This window comes from Sarcophilus harrisii, chromosome 2 (genome assembly GCF_902635505.1).
Source record: "Sarcophilus harrisii chromosome 2, mSarHar1.11, whole genome shotgun sequence".
NCBI lineage: Eukaryota > Metazoa > Chordata > Mammalia > Dasyuromorphia > Dasyuridae > Sarcophilus > Sarcophilus harrisii.
The window spans coordinates 529,156-551,759 of NC_045427.1; the positions used below are offsets into that span (position 1 = coordinate 529,156).

At 58.2% G+C, this 22,604-nt stretch overlaps 2 protein-coding genes across 2 annotated transcripts; one reads left to right on the top strand and one right to left on the bottom strand.

The window, feature by feature from the left end:
- Positions 1-2,615: 2,615 nt before the first annotated feature.
- MRPL19 (mitochondrial ribosomal protein L19) lies at positions 2,616-4,101 on the top strand. Its single transcript, XM_031949554.1, has 6 exons — positions 2,616-2,732; positions 2,830-2,914; positions 2,992-3,110; positions 3,188-3,322; positions 3,489-3,670; positions 3,789-4,101. The coding sequence occupies exons 1-6, from the start codon at positions 2,657-2,659 to the stop codon at positions 4,008-4,010; spliced, it is 819 nt and encodes a 272-aa protein (XP_031805414.1). The 5' UTR covers positions 2,616-2,656; the 3' UTR covers positions 4,011-4,101.
- Positions 4,078-18,998, bottom strand: GCFC2 (GC-rich sequence DNA-binding factor 2). The gene is made up of 17 exons (XM_031954019.1): positions 18,723-18,998; positions 18,311-18,400; positions 17,504-17,656; positions 17,202-17,281; positions 16,993-17,105; positions 16,013-16,199; positions 15,365-15,488; positions 14,156-14,231; positions 13,826-13,947; positions 10,526-10,725; positions 7,665-7,809; positions 6,595-6,751; positions 6,032-6,082; positions 4,850-4,916; positions 4,591-4,737; positions 4,330-4,454; positions 4,078-4,251 (listed from the first exon to the last, which is right to left on the bottom strand). The coding sequence occupies exons 1-17, from the start codon at positions 18,901-18,903 to the stop codon at positions 4,131-4,133; spliced, it is 2,139 nt and encodes a 712-aa protein (XP_031809879.1). The 5' UTR covers positions 18,904-18,998; the 3' UTR covers positions 4,078-4,130.
- Between the last annotated feature and the right edge of the window lie 3,606 nt (positions 18,999-22,604).

A 22,604-nucleotide genomic window follows, 5' to 3' on the forward strand; every position in this document is an offset into this window, starting at 1 on the left:
TCCCTAAGGCAGTATCCCATTATATTAACATGTTACACCTATGGTGACTCCAATATATGGAAACATATCTATACAATAATTTTGCTGCAGAAGAAAACACAATCCAAGAGAAAAAAATAAAGAAAAAACCCAGCAAAACAACGAGAGAAAACTAACCGCATTCTTCCACCACCCTGGGACAAATTTTTCTCAGAAAGGAAAAACACAGCCATGGCAGCACCAATCTCTCTCGGGCAGAAACCGGGATGCAAAACAAACCCACGCCATCCCCTTTAATAATTCCCTACCACAAAACAACCGCCAAAACAACACTTCCCCCATCCAAGCGCCCAAAGCTAGCAAATACCAACTCACGGCGAAGCCGGAAAGCACGGTACAGGTGCCGGAGGGAGCCGGAGGGGCTTCCCAAGGCATCACCAGGGACCAACAAGCGCTGCCCGGATCTCCCGGAACCGGTCCGACCTCCCTCCAGGCGTTTCCATCATCGTGCTCCTCCCGCCAGGGCCTTCACGTGATAGACGACCAGGACTAGAGGAAAGGAAAAAGGGTCCCCACCTAAGAAGGATCATCGCCTGAAATTCCCTCCAAAGGGCTTGAACCCGAAAAGGAGAGAGGAAAAAGCCGACCTCCGGAAGGGCCAGAAAAGGAGATTACTAAGGCTCCGTGAGACCCCACCCTCTGAGAAAATCAGGGCAGCCGACTTTTCCCAAAAGCCAGTGGAAAGCAGGCAAGCGCGAAACCTCCAAGGCCAGAAACCCAGGCCCTCCTCTTCCCAATGGAACCTCCTGACCACGACTCTCTCCACAAACGCAGCTCCCACCAGGGGCTGAGGCCAAACTCCCCAACAAAGCTTAAACCCGGGAGCCAGGGGCGCAACTCCCTCCCAGACAGAACATGGGAAGGCGAATTCAGGGGCCACGCCAGCCCAGGGCGGGGAAGGCGTCTCCGTCCTGCCCCCGTCCCTTGAGCCCTGGCTGGTTCCGGGGAGCCCGCCGCTTGTGCCTCGGCGCGCCCGTCCTCTCGCGCCTGAGTGAAGGCGCTGCCGCTGGCTGCGTCCTCCGGGGCTCCCCGAGGTCAGGAGAGGAAGGGGGCTGCCCCGGGGGCGGCCCAGCCTCGGTTTCCTCAGCCCGGGGGGAGGCTCCGAAGGAAAGCGGGGGAGGGGAGGGGAGGGGGCAGACCGCCCGCCGAGGGGCCGCAGAGCCGGGGGCCGGCCCGGGCGCTGCCACCAGCGCCCCAGCGGGAAGCGCGCATCCAACGCCCGGGAGCTGCCGCCGGAGGAGACCCGGCCCCGGGCCTTTCTCCAACCCGGCCGCCCTGCTGCCCAGCGCCCCCGCTTTCCCGCCCAGGAGCGCCAGGAGGCCCGCCAAGGTGACTTTATGGGGGGCTCCCCCAGGGCGGCCAGGAAAGGGACCCAGGGATGCTCGAGGCCCAGGACCTCCCGGCCTGGCGCGTCCCCCTCAGAGAAGGGGCTGGGCGCTGGGAGCAGAGAGGAGGTAGCCCAAAGGAGCCGCCAGACGTGCCCCTCCCCGCCTGGCAGTGCCCTTCCCTCCTGGCAGTGCCCCTCCCCCGCCTGGCAGTGCCCTTCCCTCCTGGCAGTGCCCCTCCCCCTCCGGGCAGTGCCCCTCCCCGCCTGACAGTGCCCTCCCCTCCTGGCAGTGCCCCCTGGCAGTGCCCCTCCCCTCCTGGCAGTGCCCCTGGCAGTGCCCCTCCCCGCCTGACAGTGCCCTCCCCTCCTGGCAGTGCCCTCCCCTCCGGGCGTGCCCCTCCCCGCCTGCAGTGCCCCTCCCCCCTGGCAGTGCCCCTGGCAGGCCCCCTCCCCCCTGACAGTGCCCTCCCCTCCTGGCGTGCCCTCCCCTCCCAGTGCCCCTCCCCGCCCACATGCCCTCCCTCCTGGTGCCCCTGGCAGTGCCCCTCCCCTCGGCGTGCCCCTGGCGTGCCCCTCCCGTGACCGGTGCCCCTCCCGCCTGACGGTGCCCTCCTCCTGGCAGTGCCCCCTGGCAGTGCCCCTCCCCTCCTGGCAGTGCCCCTCCCTCCTGGCGTGCCCCTCCCTCCTGGCGTGCCCCTGGCGTGCCCCTCCCCTCCTGACAGTGCCCCCTGGCGTCCCTCCCCTCCGGCAGTGCCCCTCCCCCGCCTGGCAGTGCCCCTCCCCCCCCCGCCTGGCAGTGCCCCTCCCCCTCCTGGCAGTGCCCCTCCCCCGCCTGGCAGTGCCCTCTCCTCCAGCAGTGTCTCCGGCTCTCTGGGGGTCCCAGGGCGGGCTCGGCCCGCACCAGCTGCTGCTCTTAGGAGACTCCCCGTTCGCAGCCTCCGTCCCCACCCAAAGGTCCTTCTCCGAGAGGAACAAAACAAAGCGAAGAGCCGCCTCCACAGGGGGGGAGCTCCCCATCCAAGGGGGGCTCGGTGCAGGCAACCCCCCCCCCCCCGCGGGACCCCAAAGTGCGCGTGCGCGGGCTGAGGCCGCCGTGCCCTCCGGGGGGGGGCGCTCTGGGGCAGCCTACGCGGGGTCGGGCTCCGGCTCCTCGCGCGCCAGCGCCCCCTGCTGGCCGCTAACACGGCGCAGTTAGTCTGGCGCCGCCTTCGCCAAAGGCGGGATGCGTCCCTCGGAGGCCACCGTCCCATCCCAGTCACGTGCCGGGCTCTTCTTCCCCATCCGGGAAACATGGCGGCGCCCGTGAGCTCGGCGGTCGCCCTCCTCCGTCTCCGCCTCGGGGCCGCGCCCCGCGCCCCCGCCCGCCGTAAGAGCTAGGGGGAGGGAAGCGGGTCCCCGAGCCCCCGACCCCCCCCCCCCCCACGCCGGGTGCCGCCCCCCTCAGGCCGGACCTTTGCCCGCAGGTTCCCTCTGCAGCCCCGGGGGCTTCCAGCCCCCCCCCAAGCCGGTCATCGCGGACAAGCAGCAGGAGCCGGAGCCGGCGCGCAGGTGAGGGGCGGTCGGGGCCTCGGCGGGGCTGGGGAGCTCTCCCGCCGCCCGGCGCCCACCGGCTTTGGCTTCCCCAGGTTCTTGAGCCCGGAATTCATCCATCCCCGGGGGCGCACGAACCCCATCAAGTTCCAGCTGGAGCGCCAGGACATGCTGCGCCGGAGGCGGGTTATCCACATCCCCGAGTTCTACGTGGGTGCGTGGGGGAGGGGCGCGGGGGGAGGGGAATGGGGGAGGGGGCTGCCCCTCACGCATTCTCCCCCCCTCCCCCAGGGAGCATCCTGGCCGTCACCTCGTCGGACCCTCACGCCAAGGGCAAAACCAGCCGCTTTGTGGGCATTTGTATCCAGAGGTCGGGTTACGGCCTGGGGGCCACCTTTGTGCTGCGGAACATCATCGAGGGCCAAGGTGGGTGGGCCCGGATGGGGGGGGGGGTCTTCTGGAGCCCTACTGTGTGCCCCCCAGGCCCCGTACTGAAGGGCTCTTGGGGTCCTACTGTGTGCAGGGGGGAGGGGGCTCCAGACAAGCTCCTACTGTGGGGGAGGCCCACCTGACTGCTGCTCCTCCCCCCAAGGTGTGGAGATCTGCTTTGACCTGTACAGCCCCCGCATCCACGAGATCCAGGTGCTGCGCCTGGAGAAGCGGCTGGACAACAACCTCATGTACCTGCGGGATGCCCTGCCCGAGTACAGCACCTTCCCCCTGGACATGAAGCCCGAGACCCTGGCCCCCGGCCAGGAGGTCCCTGTGAATAAGGTGGGGGGTCTAGGAGGGGCCCTGTGGGGGCAGGATCTGGGGAGTTCCTTGGGGGGGGGGGGTCTATGGGGAGGGGACCCGCCCGGACCGGCCCCCTCACGCCGCCACATCCCCCCAGCTCCAAGTCCGCATGAAGCCCAAGCCGTGGTCCAAGCGCTGGGAGCGCCCCCAGTTCCAGATCCAGGGCATCCGCTTTGACCTGTGCCTGAGCCCGGAGCAGCTGCAGGAGGCACAGAAGTGGGCCCGGCCCTGGGAGGAGTTTGACATGATGAGGGAGTACTGCACGGCCGGGCTGGAGGCCAAGATCTGGCAGGAAATAGAGGCCGCCCGCAAGTCCTAGGGCGCCCCTGGCTTTGGGGGCTCAAAGGCTTCTGGGAGAGGGGGGGCTCAGGGGGCACACACCAAGCTGTACAATAAACATTTATTAAGCACCAACTGGCTACAGGTACAGGGGTGGGGGTCACTGCAGTCCGTTCAGGCAGGACCTCAGCTGCTCCAGCCCGTTCCTCTCCACGAAGGCTCGGGCCTGTGCCGTCGCCTTCATCTCCACCAGGAGAAGCACCATCTCTTGCACTTCGGACCTGGGGGTGCAAGGGGTCTCAGTAGGGCACACGCAGTGCCCCCCCCCCCCCCCCGGCCCCCACGGCTCAAGCACTCACCCAAGCTCATGGTCCTGCAGCTGCTGTGCCGCCCGCACCAGTGTCAGCACCAGGTTGGCCAGCTGGGGAATGGGGGTCCCCACGGGGTCCCCACTGAGCCAGCTCTGGGGGAGACTCTCCACCACCTGTGGGGCCACATACCAGTCACCCAAGCTCTCCTTCCTGGGCCCCCCACCTCCTCCCCAGGCCATGGTTCTCTTCACTTCCTCCTCCACAGACCAGCCCCTCCCTCACCTCCCCCCCTCCCCAGGCCCCGCTCACCCCGCGGTACTTGGTGGCCAGCCCTGGCCCAGGGCACGTGCTGGAGAGGCCGATGACCAGGTAACGATTCAGCAGCTTGTTCAGTGCCAGCTCCCGCAGGGCCCCCTCCGGGACCAGGCCCTCCCACAGAGCCACATTGCCCAGGAGCTGCAAGGGGACCAGAGGAGGCCTGGGCAACCGCGCCCTCCCCCCACCCTGGGGCCCACGGCCAGGATGCCCCCACCCCCCCTCCCCAGGGACCAGGCTAAGGGCCCCTCACCTTCACAGCCGACCAGAACTGCCGCTCCTGGAACCTGGAGTGCGGGGACTCTCTGTCCTCCAGGACCCTGATCACAGGAACAAACAGTGAGCCGCCCCCCAGCCCCAGGACCCCCATCCTCCCCCCTGCCCACAGCCAGCCCTGCCCCCACCCCATGATAAAGCCTGGCAGCTCCTTTGGGTGCGAAGGTCAAGGCAGAGACAGGCAGCTGGAGGCACTGGCAAGAGTGCGTGTGTCTGCACGTGTGTGCGGGACGGATGCGTGTGTGTGTGCACGTGTGGGGCCGTGTGTGTGTGCACTGTGTGCCAGCCACGACCCCACCGCGCCCCAGAACCAGAGCCTGGCGGCCCGTGATCCCAGAAGGGTCATTTCCCGCCTCTTTCTCAGTCAGGAAGTAGGAGGGGAAGGGGAGGTAGGGCCCCACTGGACCCCTAAGGTCCCTTCTGCCTCGGACTTCCGTGAAAAGACTGGGATTTCCTCACAAGCACTGATTAAACACCTGCTGTATTGCCAGGCACCGGACCGGACTAGGGGCCAGGGAATACAAACCTGGGTTGGGGGGGGGGCTGATGGAGAACGGGCTAGAGGCAGGAGAGGCTGGAGGTCCCCAGTGCAGACGTGGGGGGGGGGGCCCTGTGAGGGCAGCCAAGGGCCAGCAACGGGGTGCCCACCTACATCGGACCGCGGGCTGTGGGGCAGGGAGCCCTGGACCCCCCAGGACGCGTTCTGAGCGCGCTCGTCACCCGTAACGGCAAGAGAAGCAATCCTTGGAAAGGCGCTTTAGAGCGCCTCAGGTTATAGCCGCGCCGGGCAATGGCCGCCTCTCTCTCGGACCTTCGCCATCATCCTCGCTTTCACAAAGACTAATTACAGTAAAACTATATCTGAAAAAGGGATTCTGGTGGAAACTGGGAGTCCAGCAGACCCTGGTAAGTGGAGACCCCAGTGTGGACAGCCCTTTCCCAGGGAGCCGCTAAAGCAACAGGACAAGGATGACATGGAGGGATCACGTGGAGGATGAGGGAGGGCGAGAAGTGGGGCTCACGGGGAATGGCCGCTCCTTCCGTGGCCGGCGGGGATGGGGTGGGCCGGGGAGCCCAGGGAGGGTGGAGGGTCGGCACAAGTGGGGATAAGGTTGGGGGGGAGGGAGACTGGGGGCCACTCCTCCTGCGCCACTCTCACCTTTTTGGATAGAGGGGAATAAAGACGTCATCCTCCACTGCCTTCTTCAGCCTAAGCGCAGTCCCTCAGCTCCTGGGTCATGGGGACCTTAGCCATTTCAAAGCCTGGCTCACACCCCCAGCCCCTTCCTGGGCCCTTCCTGTCCTAGGCCGAGGGAAGAGGTGGGAGCCCGCCTTGGGCTGCCCTCTGCTGAATTCCGCCCCACAACTCACAGACTGACCCCTGAGAACCCAGATTGAGCTGTCCCCCCGGACTCTGACCTCTCCCACTCCCTTCCCTTACTCTGCCTGCCCCAACCTGTCACTGTCACTCTGGCCTCCCGACCCCAGGTCCTGCTCTCTGTGCTCTCCACGGTCCGGCCAGAACGACCCCCTGCGCAGCCTCCGTGCCTTGGACCCAGCCAGCCAACCACCCGCCCTTAGCCGCTCTTAGGCCCTTAGGCCACCTCTCTGGGCTCAGCTTCAACGCCTCCTCCCACAGGAAGCCTGACCCAACCTGGCCAGAGGCTCAGAGAGGCCTGTCAGCATCCCCACGAGCTCCCCCGGGGCAACAAGGACACCTACGCCACCAGGGCCCGGAGTACCAGGCGTGCAGCCCCACCTCGGCAGGCGGCCTTCCTGCCCCTCGGAGCTGGGCAAAGGCTGAGGACCTCCCTGCAGCGCTCCACGAGGCTTCTGGTCTGTGGCGTGGACAGAGGGTCCCAAAGGAACCGGACAAAACCTGAAAGAGCCGTGCTGAGAGTTGGCCCGGCCCTGCTCCCTCCAGGAGTACTGGATCCATTCAAGCCCAGTCCCTCAGCTCCCTGAGGGCGGGGACCTTTGACCTCCAGGGTGGTCTGGGGGCGTCTGGCTCACCCCCTCCCCGATCCTATCACCAGAGGGTCAGATTCCGGGCATGTCGGGGTGGAGAAGGGAGGGACCTAACCAAGTCAGGGTGCCCCGGAGCAGAGTCCGGGACAAAAGGGGGAAACGGGAAGTTGGGAGGAACGAGCCACGAGGGAGCAACATGCTCTGAATGGGGCCTGTAGAAAGAACATCCCAAATGAGCTGTTCCTCAGGTCTCCAGAGGGTGCCCCGGGCACCCCCTCGCCTTGGTCCCTGTAGGGGAGCTTAGTGCAGCCCAGAGGTATCCAAGGCAAGAAGACACCTACCTGCCCTTGGCTCCAGCCCCACCTTGGGTGCCTCCCTTCCAGAAAGTCTCTACTTAACGGCCAAAAACGAGTCACCTGAGCCCACGGACCCAGCCCCACAGCTTTGTCCCCGCCCGAGATGTGGTCTAGACAGCCAGGGGTCATCCCAGTCAATGCCAACGGCAGCCAGGGGCCCGGGCTAACGCCTCAGAGACATGCCCTGGCTTGGGAACGGGTGACCCCAAGTGTATTCGGAGTGCCCCATGGACCCAACAGACAGCAAGAGGAGAGAACCCAGGTCAGCTGAGGCCCAGGATCCTGGGGTCACAGGCCGACTGCTAGCCTCCGCCCAGGGACCTCGGCTGCATGAACCAGAGGGCAACTGGTTTTCTAAGAGAACCACCGAGAAAGGAGGGGATACAAGCCACTGACTTGGTGCCACCTGTGGATCCCTGTGCATGGGCTGGGAGCAACAGAGTTCTCCAGATCAAGACAGAGCCGTACCTGTGATGTGAGGAAGGACCGTCTTGTCCAGAGAAGCTGGTAGGATCTCCTTGTCAGGGCTGTCTCTCTGAGCCACCACCCCGCTGTTGGCAAACTCCTCCAGGGACTGGAACCATGGCATCCGCTGCAGACTGACGCAGTCCGGCTGCAGAGGAGACAAAATGTGAAAAACACCTGTCCTCAAGCGGAATCCCCACAGCTGCCCCAAGGGGCAGACCGACGCCCAGCACAAAGCCTGGAGCAGTGAGGCAGGAGGAGCACATCCCAGCCCGGACTCAGACACTGCCAAGGTCACTGCACTTCTCTTGGCTCATTTCCTCAGGGGTAAAGTGGAAACCAAAAGAACCATTCTGACGAAGCATGAAGCAAGAGCGCGCTTATCGGCTCTCCTCTACCCTGGGTCCAGAGCTGAGCACAGCCCTGCAGATGGGGCCCCGCACAGTGGCCGAAGTCTTCAGGTGGGGCCCCCAAATGCTGCCACACCCTCCCCAGCCCATCCTGAACCCAGATCGCCCTCTCCTCACTGGGCCTAGTTCCTCTCCATGGTCTCATAATGCCATTCTTCTTGGTCAGTCAAGCAGTCAGTAAATACTGATTAGGCACCTATGATATGTCAGGTGGTGTGTGAAGCACTGAGGATACCATGAGAGGCAAGGAACTCAGTTTAATGTGAGAAACACGTACACAACTAAAATAAGCTACATAAATGGGAAATGAAGAGGGACTGGGACAAAAACGAAGCGAAGAAGGAAGGAGAGCGTTCTGAGTATGGGAGATAGTGACAAGGGAAGGTCCTGTTTGTGAGAGAGTAGGATCATTGGATCCAACTGTATATGGTAGGAAACGTAAGGTATAAGAAACCTGAAAACGTAGCAGGGGCTAAGCTACAAAAGGCCTTGGAGGCCTAGCGGAGCATTTTGTGTTTGACGCTGGAGGCAATAGGAGTCATTCAGGTTTACTGAGGAGGGGGTGTGACATGATCAGATCAGTGCTTTAGGAAGATTAATTTGGTATCTGGATGAAGGATGGAACACAGGGGAGAGAAACTGGAAACAGATACTTCTCAACCCCCTGCCAGCAGCTGCTGCCATAGTCCAGAGTGAAGGAGAGAAGGGGGATGTGGAAGAGGTGCTGCAGAGGTGAAACAGACCAGAGATGTTGCAGAGATGAAACGGACCAGAGATGTTGCAGAGATGAAACGGACCAGAGATGTTGCAGAGATGAAACGGACCAGAGATGCTGCAGAGGTGAAACAGACCAGAGATGTTGCAGAGATGAAACGGACCAGAGATGTTGCAGAGATGAAACGGACCAGAGATGCTGCAGAGGTGAAACAGACCAGAGATGTTGCAGAGGTGAAACAGACCAGAGATGTTGCAGAGATGAAACGGACCAGAGGTGCTGCAGAGGTGAAATGGACCAGAGATATTGCAGAGATGAAACGGACCAGAGATGCTGCAGAGGTGAAACGGACCAGAGATGCTGCAGAGGTGAAATGGACCAGAGATGTTGCAGAGGTGAAACTGACTGGAGGTACAAAAGTGAAATCAACAGGCTCTGGTCTATAGTAGATGAGAGGGGAATGGGGGAAAAAGCATGAAGAGCCTAGGATAGCTCTTAGGTTAAGAACCTGAGAGACTGGGAAGATGTTGAAGACCTGAAGAAGAACAAGTTTCAGTTGAAGGATGAGAGGGTGTTGGGTCAGAAGTCAGATGGCAATGGAGAATGAACAGAAAGGGGGGTCCCTAGTATAGATGGCCTTCTCAAGGGGTTCAGCCACAAAAGACAAGAAAAATATCAGATGACAGCTAGGGAGGTGGATGGACCAAAGACATGTTATTGAGGTTTGTTATTGACATACATATTTGTAGGCAGGAGAGAAGCAGAGAGAAAATAAGGGGGAGAGGGATAGCAGAGGGTGATCTGTTGGAAAAAAGGTAGATAGAATGGGATCCAGCTAGCAGGATTTGAGTTGACAAGGAGGCACCTCTTTCTATGGGGCTGGGGGTGAGCTCCTCATAGGCGCAGCCTATCTCCCTACGTCTCTGTCCTGCCATGTCCAGCAGAGAGCAGGTCCTCATCAAGTGCTCCCCAGACCCCAAGCTGTCCCACCAGACTCCTCTGAAAAGCCATCAAGGTCCATCTGTCTCTTCTAGAATCAAATCAATCTCAAGCCTGAGGTCCCAGCCCCCACGCTGCTCTCGATCACAGTCATTCAGCCCTGCTCACTATCACCCTGTTCAGTGTCTCTGCCACAAAGAATGTTCTCCACCCTATGGCCCACAAAGAATCCTCCCACTCTGGTTGAAGGCTCTCTAGGCCCTGCGTTTAAGGCTGGTATCCAGCACCTCCTCTCCCAGTACTCCTGGTTCTAGTCTCTGGGGTCAAGCAGACCAAGAATGATCATTTGTCCCATGGTAGCTCTTCAGGTTCAGATTCAGAGGATTCCACCTTTCTCAGAGCCTCTTCTCCTGCAAGCTCAGCATCCCCATTCCTATGGCTGATCCTCACTTTAAACAGGCCTCCTTCAGGCAATCCCTGACTTTGTTGAATTGGATGCTCATTCCTGGATCATGCTGAAGGCCTTTCCCATCCTTGAGGCACACTTCTTTAGAACTTTGGCTGGTTCCATTCACTTTGGCCCTAGGTTTGCATTAACTCATTGCCTCCTGAAATCTTTTTCCCACTTTAAGGCCCCAGGCCCAGGGTCTCTGGCCCCTGGAGCACCTGCCTGGGACGCAGCTTTCATTTTATTTTGGGCCTACAATTGGCTGAGGCCAGAGTTGTGCAGTACAGGGGAAACAAGAAGCCCCCAGGCTGGAGACCACCCAATCACTAGGTCCCTTAAGAAGCACAGATACCTTAAGAGGGTTCCAATCCATCATTTGAATCCTTATGAAAGGACTCAAAAGTTTGGGTAAGCAGAGACTGGCATAAGCTTCATAATAGGAATCAGGAAACTGCTCTCGCCATTGCTGGAATTTCAGCAAAATCTTCTGGACATCAGAAAATTCCTCATTGACATCTTCAAAAATACTGTGGCAGTTTTGTAAAATAGCCCCTGCAGATCAAAGGACAAAGGGGGCCACAGAGGGTGAGCAAGGCAGTCTCCTTGGGTATGTCCCATATGGGAGGAGCCAACAAGTGCCCCCCCTAAAGCTCCCCAGCCTCTTTTGTCCACCACCCAATTCTAGGTCCCAGGGTGGATTGACAAAGGGACCTATGCTGCACCACCTTCCTACAGTAGGCAGTTAGTCTACTGAGAGAAAAGCCAAGTTCAGAAGCCAGCAGCCACAAGTGGCTTGGACCCTCAAGATCTGAGCATGGTCTCAGTTTCTGCCTCTTAGTCTGATGCTGACAGGGAAGTCACCAGGACCCCAGACCAAAGGGGAGCTGGCAGTTCTGTCCTTCTAAGTAGCAGAGGCTCCCAGCTTGCCAAAGAGGGCTGAGTCCAGGAATATCTACCCCTGTTCTGAGTCCAGGAATATCTACCCCTGTTCAGAACCAAAACTAGGCTAGGAACTTCTAGAATTCAGAGCAAGGAGGCAGCAGTCCCCTTGGACCTGGATCAGATCACTCTGAGGGTATTTTATGCTTCCAAATACCCAGCCTGAGCTGTCCTTAAGATCACAGAATAATATCACACTCAATCCCCCCAAGAAAGGAGCAACAGAACCAGCATAGACCTCTCCAGAAGTGTGCAAAGACCAAACTATTATCAAATAGGAAAATGAAGAATGCCACCAAAATAGTGACTAGGATATTTAGGACACAAAAGCAAAAGAAAAAAATGACTTTAAAACATCTACAAGCAAAGCTTCAGAGAAAAAGAGAGCTTGGGTAAAAACTCAATTCAAATTCCTGGCACAATGGGAAAAAAAGTTTTTTTAACGATAAAATGAGAGCAATGTGGGGAAAAATGGAAAATAAATAAGAGTTATGGTAATGAGAAAGAACTGGAAAGATATCACAACAGCTTGGCACAAGAAACAAAATCTGTCCAAGCAACTCTCTGAAAACTGGAATGAACCAAATAGAAATCAATGGCTCCAAGAGGCAACAAAAAATATTAAAATAAATTCAAAATGCTTAAAAGAAATTTAGAAAAAAAACCATAAAAATAATTGAGAGGAAAAAAGATAAAGAATCACTGGACTAGCTGAATGACATGACCAAAAAAATAAAAAAGGAGCCTGGACATCCTATTTCAAACAATTTTTAAAAGAAGATTCCAGAGCTCTTACAACTAGATGGGAGGCAGAAAAGAGAAAGAATCCACCAGTCACTTTCTGAAAGAAAAGTCAAAGTAAAAACTTCCAGAAAGATGAGAGATGAATCCAGAGCTTCCAGATCAAAAAATTAATTCTCAAGCAGTCAAAAAGTAAGAATTCCAGTACCAAGGAGCCACAGCTAGGATCCTGTATGACTTAGCAGCCACTACCATAAAGAAAAGGAAACACTGGAATACGCTATTACAGAAGACAAAGGATATGGGCTTAAACACAATAATAACCAACCCAGCGAAACTGATTATAAGGCTATTGGCAGCAGGGGAAGGTGGGAGTGGGGGTGCTGAGAAGGAATGGACCTTTAATGAAACAGGCTTACCATGAAGAAGCCTTGAAGTTCAAATATAGGAGTGAAGAGAAACAAAAAGGTAAAAATGAACAATTACATGGAATTAAATAGGGATAAGTAATCAATGAATCAATATTTAAACATCCATTATATGCCAGGCATTGTGTTAAATGCCAGGGTCATAAAAAGAAGCAAAAGATAGTTCTTGCTTTCAAGAAGTTTATAATCTAATGGGGGAAATAACAAGCAAACACATACAGACAGCTATTGACAAGATAACTAGGAAATAATGAAGACAAATTGGAGGCTTCCTGTAGGAGATGGGATTTTATTTGGAATTTAAGGAAGAATTCAGAGATCAGCAGTTAGAATGGAGGAGGGAGAGAAGGCATGGGGTACAGCCAGACAAAATACTCAGAATTGGAAAGAGATGGGGGGGTCTTGTTCATAGGACAGTCAGGAGGCCAATGGCACTAGATCAAAAACTACCTTTGTGGTGGGAGTATTGTAAGAAGACTGGAAAAGAATAAGGCACTCTATGACACGAAGGATCCTACAAGAGGTGAAATAGACCAGAGGTCCTGAAGAGGTAAAATGGGCCAGAGATGCTGCGGAGGGGAAATGGATCAGGGAGACGCTGCAGAGGTGAAATGGGCCAGAGATGCTGCGGAGGGGAAATGGGCCAGAGATGCTGCAGAGGTGGAATGGAAGGGCCTTGGCACCATATTGGATATAAGAATTTTTATTTATACACTAATTACATACACAATACATTATATGCACACGTCTTCCAAATATATATACATCACACACGTGTATACTACACAAATATGCCCTCACATATACAAATACCGTACACATACATAACACGTGCTGCATACTTACACCACACATACATATGTGCACAACTCACACACAGCCCACACATTCACATATAAGCCCCATGCATGTGTGTATAAATTATACACATATTCATAAACATTTACAAGCAATACAATATGTGCACATATACACTTCATATACACATATACAAATTACACATGCACACATATACCATAAGTATATGCATGTGCACACACCCACACCCACCCCACATATGTACACACAGAGAGAACTGGGTATAGAAAAACATTTTACTCAGCTGGAAAACTGGAGAGAAAAGAGAAATTTATCCTGAGCCAAAGCTTAGTCCAGCATGTACAGCAGCAGCCTAAATTCACACTCAGTCTGAAGAAATGAGGACGGGGAGGGGTCCAGAGAGGACAATAAGCTGATGATCAGGGGAACGACTGACTGACTCCAAGGGGACTCTTAAGGATATTATGGGACATAATAGGGCACGTGTTTTGGGTGTGCCAATGGCCATAGTTGTGTCTCGTGATGGTACATGTTGGCAAAAGAGGTTTTCTTTTCTCTTTCTCTGTTGGGAGGGGACAGAGAGGCAGAGAAGGCAGACCTTTTGTGGACTGGTTGAAAAAATAAAATTGAATGAGCACAGTTATACAGAAAACCAAACACTAATAAAGGCTGGGCAGGAGGGAAGGGACACAGGTGGAAATTCACCGCACACACAGAGCACCAACCTCGCCTCTCCCGGAAGTCGGCTCCCTCTGATGGAGACTCACTGTCCTCGCCATCACTACCGGACACACCTTCCTGATGCCGAGACATGCCAGGGCTCTCGATGGCTTGTGTTTTCTGCATACTGCATTTTGGAACAAGTATCAGTCTTTTCTTAACAAGCGACCAAGAGCAACATTAGAGCTGGAGAAAATTGATCTGTCCCAAGAGCTCAGCCCACACCAGAGACCACCCAAGGCCTGTGGGGACAAAGAGCCCTCCCCCTGATTTCAGAACAAGGTCACTAAGAGAAGATATTTGGGTCCAAAGAGGAGGCGGCGGGCTCTGGCTACCTCCAGACAGCAGGCTCTCCTAGGACGTTCTGAGCTCCAACACCACCCTCTGCCGGGGCATCATCCGTCATGCTGGCTGATGAATGACAAAGTAAGTGCTATGAGATGAGGGCTCCAGCCACCCACTGGTCAGTGAGGCTCATCCCTGGCCCCCCTCCCTGCAGTCTCACGTTGCCCCCGTGGAGCCCAGACTAGTCTCTCCCTCCCTCCATCCTTCACTCCACAAGTGCTCACAACTCAGGACACAAGGCAGCCCTGCCCCTGCTCCCACACTGAGCAGCAGGTCCACTGGAATCTGGAGGGGAGCCGCACCAGAACACAGCACAAGCCAACTAGCACTGCGAGGCCCTGCTTCTGGCCCTTCCTTCAGGGAAATGGCTCTCAACAGGTGCTGCCTTCTGGGCCTCCCCAGAGGCATTCAAAACAGAATTCATGTCCCTCTGCCCCCTCCTCTCTTGCCTGCACTGGAAAGGGAACCTCCCTGCTCCCACCCCCAGGCTCCCCAGCCTGGACTCTTCACTCTCTCACCAAAGCCTTACCTCAACAGACACGCCCCTTGTCTCCTCTGACTCCTCCCCCCCCACTCAGGTGCAGACCCCCCATCCCCTCACACGTTGAGGGGGGAGGGATGTCTGCCTGCCTCTGGTCTCCACCCACTCCCATCCATCCTCCACACAGCCCCTGACGTGAGCACTGTGCCCCTGCCCCCAACACACTGTAAACAGCAGGGATTCCCTAGGAGCCCCCAGAATCCAACGCACTCCCCTGGGTGGCGCCCCAGGATCTCCACAACTAGACCACCATCCCTGTTATCCTATGGGATTCCCCAGGACACACCCCTGCCTCCCCCCTGGTAGGACGCCTGGGGTTGCTGGTGGCCGGCTGCCCGGCCTTCTCCCCGTCTTGTTCCAGGGGCCGGCCTGGGGCCTGGCCCTCCCCAAGTGAGGGAGCCCCTCCTAAGGCAGCCCTGCCAAGCCCCTCCTAAATGGCTCCATGACAACATCCTCCCCGACCCCGAGAAGCAGCTTCTAGCCTCCAGTCCACAACTGAGTCTGAGCTGAAGCAAAATCTGGTTTAAGGCATTTTCACGTGAGTGGCAGAGGGCGTTTTGCTCATTCTGATCTTTCTGACGCCAGCACGCCCTGTACGGGACCCCCAGGCTGACGCTGCCCACGCGGAGGAAGCTTCCACACTGGGAGCGCCCCTCACCTGCCAGCTGCTGTAAGTGCGCGGCTTTGCCGCGTAGCTCCACCTGTCGCCACTTCCAGAAGGCGGCGGCGTGTTCCTGGAGGAGCAACTGCATGGCCGCCTCTAGCTCCTGAATGGCCCCGATCTGAAACGACATCCGAGGAAAACAAAGTGAAGTGAGTGGAGGAGCAGAGACCCAGGGAACCTGAGTGGAGGCACTGTTCCCTGGGAAAAGAACGGCCGGTCTCACGGGCCGACCGGGCCAAACAGAGACAAGGGGGAGGGACCCAGTCCGAGGGCCACTCCTCCTGTCAGCGGCGTGCCCCTGCGTCCAGGCTGGCCCTGTGTCCAGAGCTCGTGGCGGCTTGTGGGCGGCCAGAGATCTCCTCTGATGAGTCTTAGTTGCCGGACTGGACAAGTAACCCCTGGAATTATTGCTGTCCCGCATGGTCCAGCCTCTATGCCGTCCCTGGGCTAATCCCGAGATCCTGGATGCTGCAGGAATACCAGCAAGAACAGGACTTTCCCCTTGTCTGGGCCCCGGAGGCCCTGGGTCACTTGTGGCTCCAAATCTCTCTGGGACCGAGCGGCGAGACGCCTGACCTTCCCGAGCCGCAGGTCCAGGCGTGAGGGCCCAGGGGGTGTGACGGCGGCGCGCCAGCCCCATACCTTCTCCTGGAGGCAGTCAACCAGGGCCGCCAGGTAGGCCTTCATGGCCCTGTAGAAGGCACAGCTGGGCGCGGGATCTGGCGCCTTCTCGAGATCCGCAACAGCGGTCTTAGCGCTGACCACGTCCTGCAGGCGTCTCTCGTACTCCCTCTGGTGGGAACGGTGCACGCCCTCCAGGGAGGCCAACCTGAGCCCGGGGACCAGAGGTCGGTCACTGCCCACTGCAGGCCCTGGGGCCCAGGCCGGCCCCTCCGCCTCCCCTGCTTCTGCCCCTGGCCGGGCTCTGGGCGACCCGCGGGTCAACAAGGAACCAGCCAGGCTCCAGGCCCTCAGGAGTGCCGGCCCAGAAGCCCCTCAGCCTCCACGTGCCCAGGATGCCACCGTCTCTGAGCAGAACCGAGGGAAAGAGCCCTGACGTGAGACCATTACCCCCCCCCCCCCCCCCCGGGGTCTATTTCCACCTCTGCTAACCCCCTCTTCAACCTTGGGCAGGGAGACCCCCCCTGCTGCAGGGAGACCCTCACTGAGCCCCTGCCCTGGGCCATCCCGGCAGGAAGGAGTGGACGTGGGGGGGGCACTCAGAGGGACCCTTAAAAAGACAGTCAGGGAAGCTGGACCTGCCCCAAGCCCCACTTCTGGTCTGCCATGGCACAGTGGGTCAGGGTGCCCCCAGGAGCTGGGCTCCAGACCCCTCCCCAATCCTAGGGGGGGCTTGCCAGCACCTGCGGCGAGGCCCACCGTGGCCTAGCCATCCCTCAGCCAGCCTGGGCTCAGAAAGCGCTGTCCCAGCTCCAGCTGAGGGACCCCGTGTTTGCCAACGGCGGATCCCAGTCATGCAAGTCAGCCCGGAGCTCCACCTGGGCCAGCCGTCCCCTCACAGCCCCTTTTAGTGGCGCCCCCCGAGCCCTTCCTCCCCCCCTCGGTGTCCTGCCCCTCCCCCTCAGCTCTGACACGGCCACCCTCCTGCACTTGCCCCTTACCGACTGTTGAGCTGCTTCTTGATGATTGCCAAGTTCACAGGGGGCAGGGACACGGGCAGGTCCCACGTTCTCTTGCCCGGGGGATGGTCGTGGGGGAGTCCAGGCTCGGGTCCCTGAAAGGACGGAGAACTGTGTCTTTTCTGGATTCCGGGGGGTAAGGGGGGACCGGCCTCCGGCCCCCAGGCCTCCCTCCCCCCTCCCAGACGTACCAGGTCTGGGGCTCGCAGGGCTTTCCTCATCTGCTGTGCTTCCCAAGCGTCCTGAGCCTCCTCGCTTCCACTGCCAGAGCCTAGGAGGAAGGGGAAGGAAGGGCTCCGGCTCAGCCTCCCCGGCTCCGGCCTCCCCGGTTCCGGCCTCCCCGGTTCCGGCCTCCCCAGCTCCAGCCTCCCGGGCTCCGGCTCAGCCTCCCCGGCTCCAGCTCGGCCTCTCCCGCGCGAGGAGGGGAGTCGGGGAGGCCGAGGAGGAAGCTCTGGCTCTCCTTGCCTCCCACCACAGGGGCCAGGACGGGCACCTGGGGTCTCTGCTGCCCCGGGAGCCGGCTCCTCCTCAGAGTCAGTGCTGCTGGGGGGGCCCCCGCTCAGCGGCAGGTAGTCCCCCGGCGCCTCGGGCCCCCTCCGGAGCCTTCTTCGGGCCGCCCGGGCTCGCGTCGGGTCCACCAGGCTCCCTGTGACGCAGAAGGCGGCAGTGACCGGGACGCCCCCGGACCAGGGCCCGCTTCCTCCCGGCCGCCCCAGACAGAGCCCGTGCCCCGCCCCCGCCGCTCTGGCCCAGCGGGACCCCCGGGCTTAGGGTTAGCGGCCGGCACCCGCCCTCACAGCCCTGGCCCGCGGCAGCCCCCCCCCGCGTGGCCCTGAGAAGCCCCTCCGCCGCAGGAGCCGAGGCCACAGGCGCTGCCCGGCAGGCTGCGGGATCCAGCCTTGGCGTCCCCGCGGAGGGCATCGGGGCTGAAGCAGAGGAGCCGCTGCAGCCCCGCCGCCGCCCCCAGGGCCCCCCCGCTGCCGGACCCCTTAGCGAGGCCTCTGGGCCCCCCTCCCGGGCAGCGCCCCTCCAGGGGGCAGATCGCGGCTCCTCCTGCGGGTTTCTCCCCCCCCCTCCCCCTGTGGGGGCGGGTTAGGGTTAGAGTTAGAGTCTGGTTAGGGAAAAGCCTGTGCCGGGAGGCTCAGCCCCTGCCTCCCGCCCACGCCCCGAGGGCCCGGCTCTATGGGGGAGGGGGGGGCGGGGCCTGGTCCCAAGCTCTCAGCCCTCAGCTGACCCTTCCTCCCCAGAACAGGCCCAACGCGCCCCCCGGACCCCACCGCGCCGAGCCGCTCCTTCCCACCTGGGGAGCCGCCATCGGCCTCCGGAGACGTTGGGGGGCCTTCTCCTGCCCCGGACACATCTGGGGGGCCGCGTCCAGAAGGGGAGGGGCCTGCGGGGCAAACCCCATCTCATGCACTCTAATGCACAGAAAGGGAAACTGAGGCAGGGCGGCGGCGGGGTCCGTGGGGGAGGGGGCCTCCGGGCACAGAGGGGGAGACGACGCAGGGAGCCTGTGCGGGGGGGGGGGGGCATATACACGCTCCCGGAGAGGTCAAGGGCCAGCCCTGGGAGGCGTCGCTCGCTGCACACCAGGGGAAACTGAGGCAGAGTCTGCACGCGCCCGCAGTGCTTCCTGGGCGGGACCAGAGCGCTCGGGGTCCCTGCGCGTGCGCGTGCCCGCCCCGCCCCCGCGGCGCGCGCCCGACACGGACCTTCGCGGCGCGACGTCGCCCACACGCGGGCGCGGCCCCGACTCCGCGGAGCCCCGGGGGCGCGCTGGGCAGCGCGGCCGAGGCCCGGCTCGGAGCTGGGCCTGGGGTCAGAGTCGGGGTCAGAGCTGGAGCCGGAGTCGGCCGGGCGCTGGCGGAAGTTCCGCGGAGGTCTCCGAGCCATAGTCGTCACGGACTGCGCCGGCGTGAAGCCGCGAATCCCGAGGAGACGCTTTCCGCAGGAAGCGCCTGCGCCGTGAGCCGCCCGCCGCCATTGGCCCGCGCCCTGCCCGGCCCCGCCCTCGACTCCGCCCCCGCCCCGCCCCGCCTTCCCGGGCCTGGGCCCCGCCCCCGTGCACCTCCGCCCCTGGCCAAGGGTGGAGACGGCTCCGCCCCGCCTCCGGCTCCGCCTGGCAGTGAACTGGCGGAGCGCAAGAGTGGTCCGGCCCAGCCTGGCCGCCCGGGCCCCGCCTGGAACCTCCGTAGCGCCACCCCTTTGGCACCGCGCTGGGCATACAGGAGGGGCCTAATAAGTGCTCGCGGACCCCCTGTGTGGCTCAGCCTCCCGAGGTATCAGATGTTGGCTGTCTCAGAACTTTTGGTCGGTGCCTGAGGCAGTTTCCTTCCTCCAGCCTGTGCTGTGCCTGACCCATTAATAAGTCATGTGACCCTCCCAGCTCCCCCACTGCAAGGGCCCTTTTTTAAAATTTTTTTGCCAGGGCCCTTCTTCACAGGGTGCTCCTTACCCAAAGAAGCTCTGCTCGGGACTGCCATGGAAAGGGTCCCTGAAGGATGAGGATGGGCCGAGCCAAGAGGAAGGCCAACTTTCCCTGACTTGTTCCCCTAACCCAGAGTTTATTCACCAGATTCCACTCAAGACAAGGCTTCGACGTGGCTCAGGCTCCGGTCAGCCACTTACTAAACGTCCTCTAGAGCACTGGGTTTAGGGTTGGGAAAGCCCGATTTCAAATCCAGTCTCAAGACTGTTCGTAGCTGTGAGACCCCAGCAAGTCACTTAGCCTGTCCCGCCTCAGTGTCCTTAATTGTGAAGTGGGATGACAGGAAGAGCCGCAACCTCCGAGGGCTGCTGTGAGGATGAGGAGGTGATAGTTGTGAAGCCCTTGGCCTGGTGCTTGGCACATGATAGGCCTTTCCTGGTTGTTTGTTTCCTTCCTAGATGCCAGCCATAGTTCTAAGAACTGAAGACCCCAAGATAAAAGTCTTTGCTCCGAAAGATCTCAGTCTAATGCAGGAAACACCCTGCAAAGGGTGAAAAGAAGATCTAGACGGGATAAAGGGGAACGGATCCAAGCACTGACAAGAAAAGGCTTCCTGTAGAAGGGATTTGGGCTGATGTCAGGAGGTGAGGAAGGGGGAGAGCAGAGTCAGAGAAAAAGCCCTAGAGTCAGGAGAGGGAGTGAGAGAAAGGAGTGTGGACTATGTGCCAGGCACTGTATTCAACCCTCTACAGATAGCACGTTGGGAGGGAGGGGCTAATATAGACTCCATTTTGTAGTTGGGGAAACTGAGGCAGAGATGGGGAGGGGGACTTGTGGGAGAGATGCTGAAGAGGCAAGATGGACATGGGGAGGTGATGAGAGAATGAGACGTCACAATATGTCCTCAGCACTAAGAGGGAAGGGAGTGAGAGGGAGGGTTTGGGGCAAAGGTCATACGTCCTGTTTGGGACACGCTGACTGTTTGAAATGTCCAGCCAGTTCAAGAAGTTTGAAAGGCAGGTGGAGATGCAAAGTTGGACGTCAGCAGAGTTTAGTGCAGTAAAGGTAGACGTCGTCAGCATCGTTCTACATGCTGGTTCTTCTTGACACCATTTGGGGTTTTTTGGATACCACAGCAATTTGCCATCGCCTTCTCTAGCTCCTTGTACAGATGAGGAAATTGAGGTAAAAAGGTTAAGTGACTTCCCTAGGAAGTGCCTGGGGCCAGATTTGAACTCAGAAAGACAACATTCTAACCACTGTACCATCTACTGCACCGTCATCAGTAGAGAAGTGATACTTAAATCCGTAGGAGCTGTATGGAATAGAGAGATAAGGTGAAGAACTTACAGAATGTGTGAATTCTTTTTCTGTATTTTATTTTCACTATTTCTGTGTTTCCCCTATGACCTGTATAATATGTGCAGGCTCATAGTTACTTGAGCATTGGCCAGTTAGAAATGTATTTACTTAACCAGAAATGATGACATTTATCCTTGTTCAATGTTATCAATATTTAGATTATTAAATGCCATTGGCTCAGTAATCTGAAGTTTGAAGGTCTGAGTGATGGTTCCTCTCAGAATGAAGGAAACAAAGCATTCCGTTCTAGCCTGCCTTTGGCACCAATGTTTAACATTCAGTTAGGGGAGAAGGCCCCTATTTCTCAATGCTCCCCAACCTATGATGTAATCCTCTGTAATCAAACCTATAAAAACTGTAAATCTTTCCTAAATCTTTAGCCCTTCTACTGCGAGCTTTCTCTCTTTCCCTCCTCGCAGTAGAGTTGCTCGTTCTCATGAGAATTTATTAATAAATAACTTTTCTGCTTTCTACTGAGTGATCTCTGAATAGTCATTTTGGTTTCTTCTACATCCCTCACAGAGCTGATGAAATCACCAAAGGAAGTAGTATAGAGGGAAGAGCACAGGACAGGATCCAGGACAGATCCCTGAAGACACCGAAGGTCAGAAGGTATGACCTGGAGGAGGATCCGGCAAAGAAGACAGGTATGTGCTGAAAACCTAGAGACAAAGGTCCAAGACAGCTCACAGGTCAGGAGGAGGACTGAGAAAAGGACCGGGTCACTTTGGAGAGAATGTTTATGGTAGAGGGAGGAGGAAAGGGTTAAGGAGAGAGTTGGAGGAGAGAGTGTGAAGGCTGCTAGTGTAGATGGCCTCCTTGGGGAGTTTACTAGAAAGAGAGAAGAGAAAGAGGATGATATTTAGCAGGGATGCAGTAGTCAAAAGAGCATTTTTCAGGATTAAGGAGCCGGGGGCCTGTGGGGAAGGAGCCAGTGGAGAAGGATAGAGTGAAGATTCTAGTAGGACTGGATTCAGCACAGAATGGCCTCTCGTGCATGAGGAAAGGTTTGCTTTGGTAAAAAGTAGTCATTTCTTCTCATGAGGCACAGGAGAAAGGACAGAAGGCCCCTGAATGCTATGAGATGAGGAGGAGAGGAGGAAAAGGAGCTCTCTTGAAGTGCCTTTTTTTTTTTCTCCCCTGTAAAATAGGGGCAAGCTTTTTGGGCAGAAGGTGGCACTGCAGGGAGCCACACCAGGTAAGAAGGGCTGCATTTCTTCATTAGTGCATTTAATCCCCAGGAATTAGCCCATTTCTTAGCACTCTGCATCGAGGTGCTACAGTAGATGAGATGCAAAAGTGGAGCTTGGCAGAGTTGAGTTGAGGTGCTCTCAGACATTGACCAGTTGTGTGACTGAGCAAGTTAGTAAACTGGTTTCCCTATAAACCAGGTCATAACTGTGACTACCTCTCATGGTCATAATTGTAAAGTGGTTAGCAGTGTCTGGCACAGAGCAGGCATTTAATAAATGCTTGTTTACTTCCTTTTCCATTTCCATATGAAATTGTTCAAACGGCCCATCACACTCAGCATTTTGCTTCCCTTTCGAAAGTAGTGCCCAAGCCTCTCCTGCCAGCAGCGCCACCTGGACTTGGGAGGGTCGGGGGAAATGATGTATTTCTTGCCCTAGATTATCCTACCCCAGTTTACTCCATATGGCCACAGATACTTCTGACTGTCGGTTAACATGGACATATTATCCGACATTGCCTGTCGGTCAAACAGTTTCTAAGATTAATAAGCAACAATTATGAGGTGCTTAAAGTTGACACAGGCACAGAACAAAATTGGGGGTCCGTCACT

Excerpts from the sequence above, each read along its gene's own strand:
- MRPL19 (XM_031949554.1), top strand. The coding sequence starts at position 2,657 with ATGGCGGCGCCCGTGAGCTCGGCGGTCGCCCTCCTCCGTCTCCGCCTC. Across the intron at positions 2,733-2,829 it reads GCCCCGCGCCCCCGCCCGCC|GTTCCCTCTGCAGCCCCGGG; the intron begins GTAAGAGCTAGG and ends CTTTGCCCGCAG. Across the intron at positions 2,915-2,991 it reads GAGCCGGAGCCGGCGCGCAG|GTTCTTGAGCCCGGAATTCA; the intron begins GTGAGGGGCGGT and ends TGGCTTCCCCAG.
- GCFC2 (XM_031954019.1), bottom strand. The coding sequence starts at position 18,903 with ATGGCTCGGAGACCTCCGCGGAACTTCCGCCAGCGCCCGGCCGACTCC. Across the intron at positions 17,657-18,310 it reads GGCCGATGGCGGCTCCCCAG|GGAGCCTGGTGGACCCGACG; the intron begins GTGGGAAGGAGC and ends TCTGCGTCACAG. Across the intron at positions 14,232-15,364 it reads GCACTTACAGCAGCTGGCAG|CCAGCATGACGGATGATGCC; the intron begins GTGAGGGGCGCT and ends GTCATTCATCAG.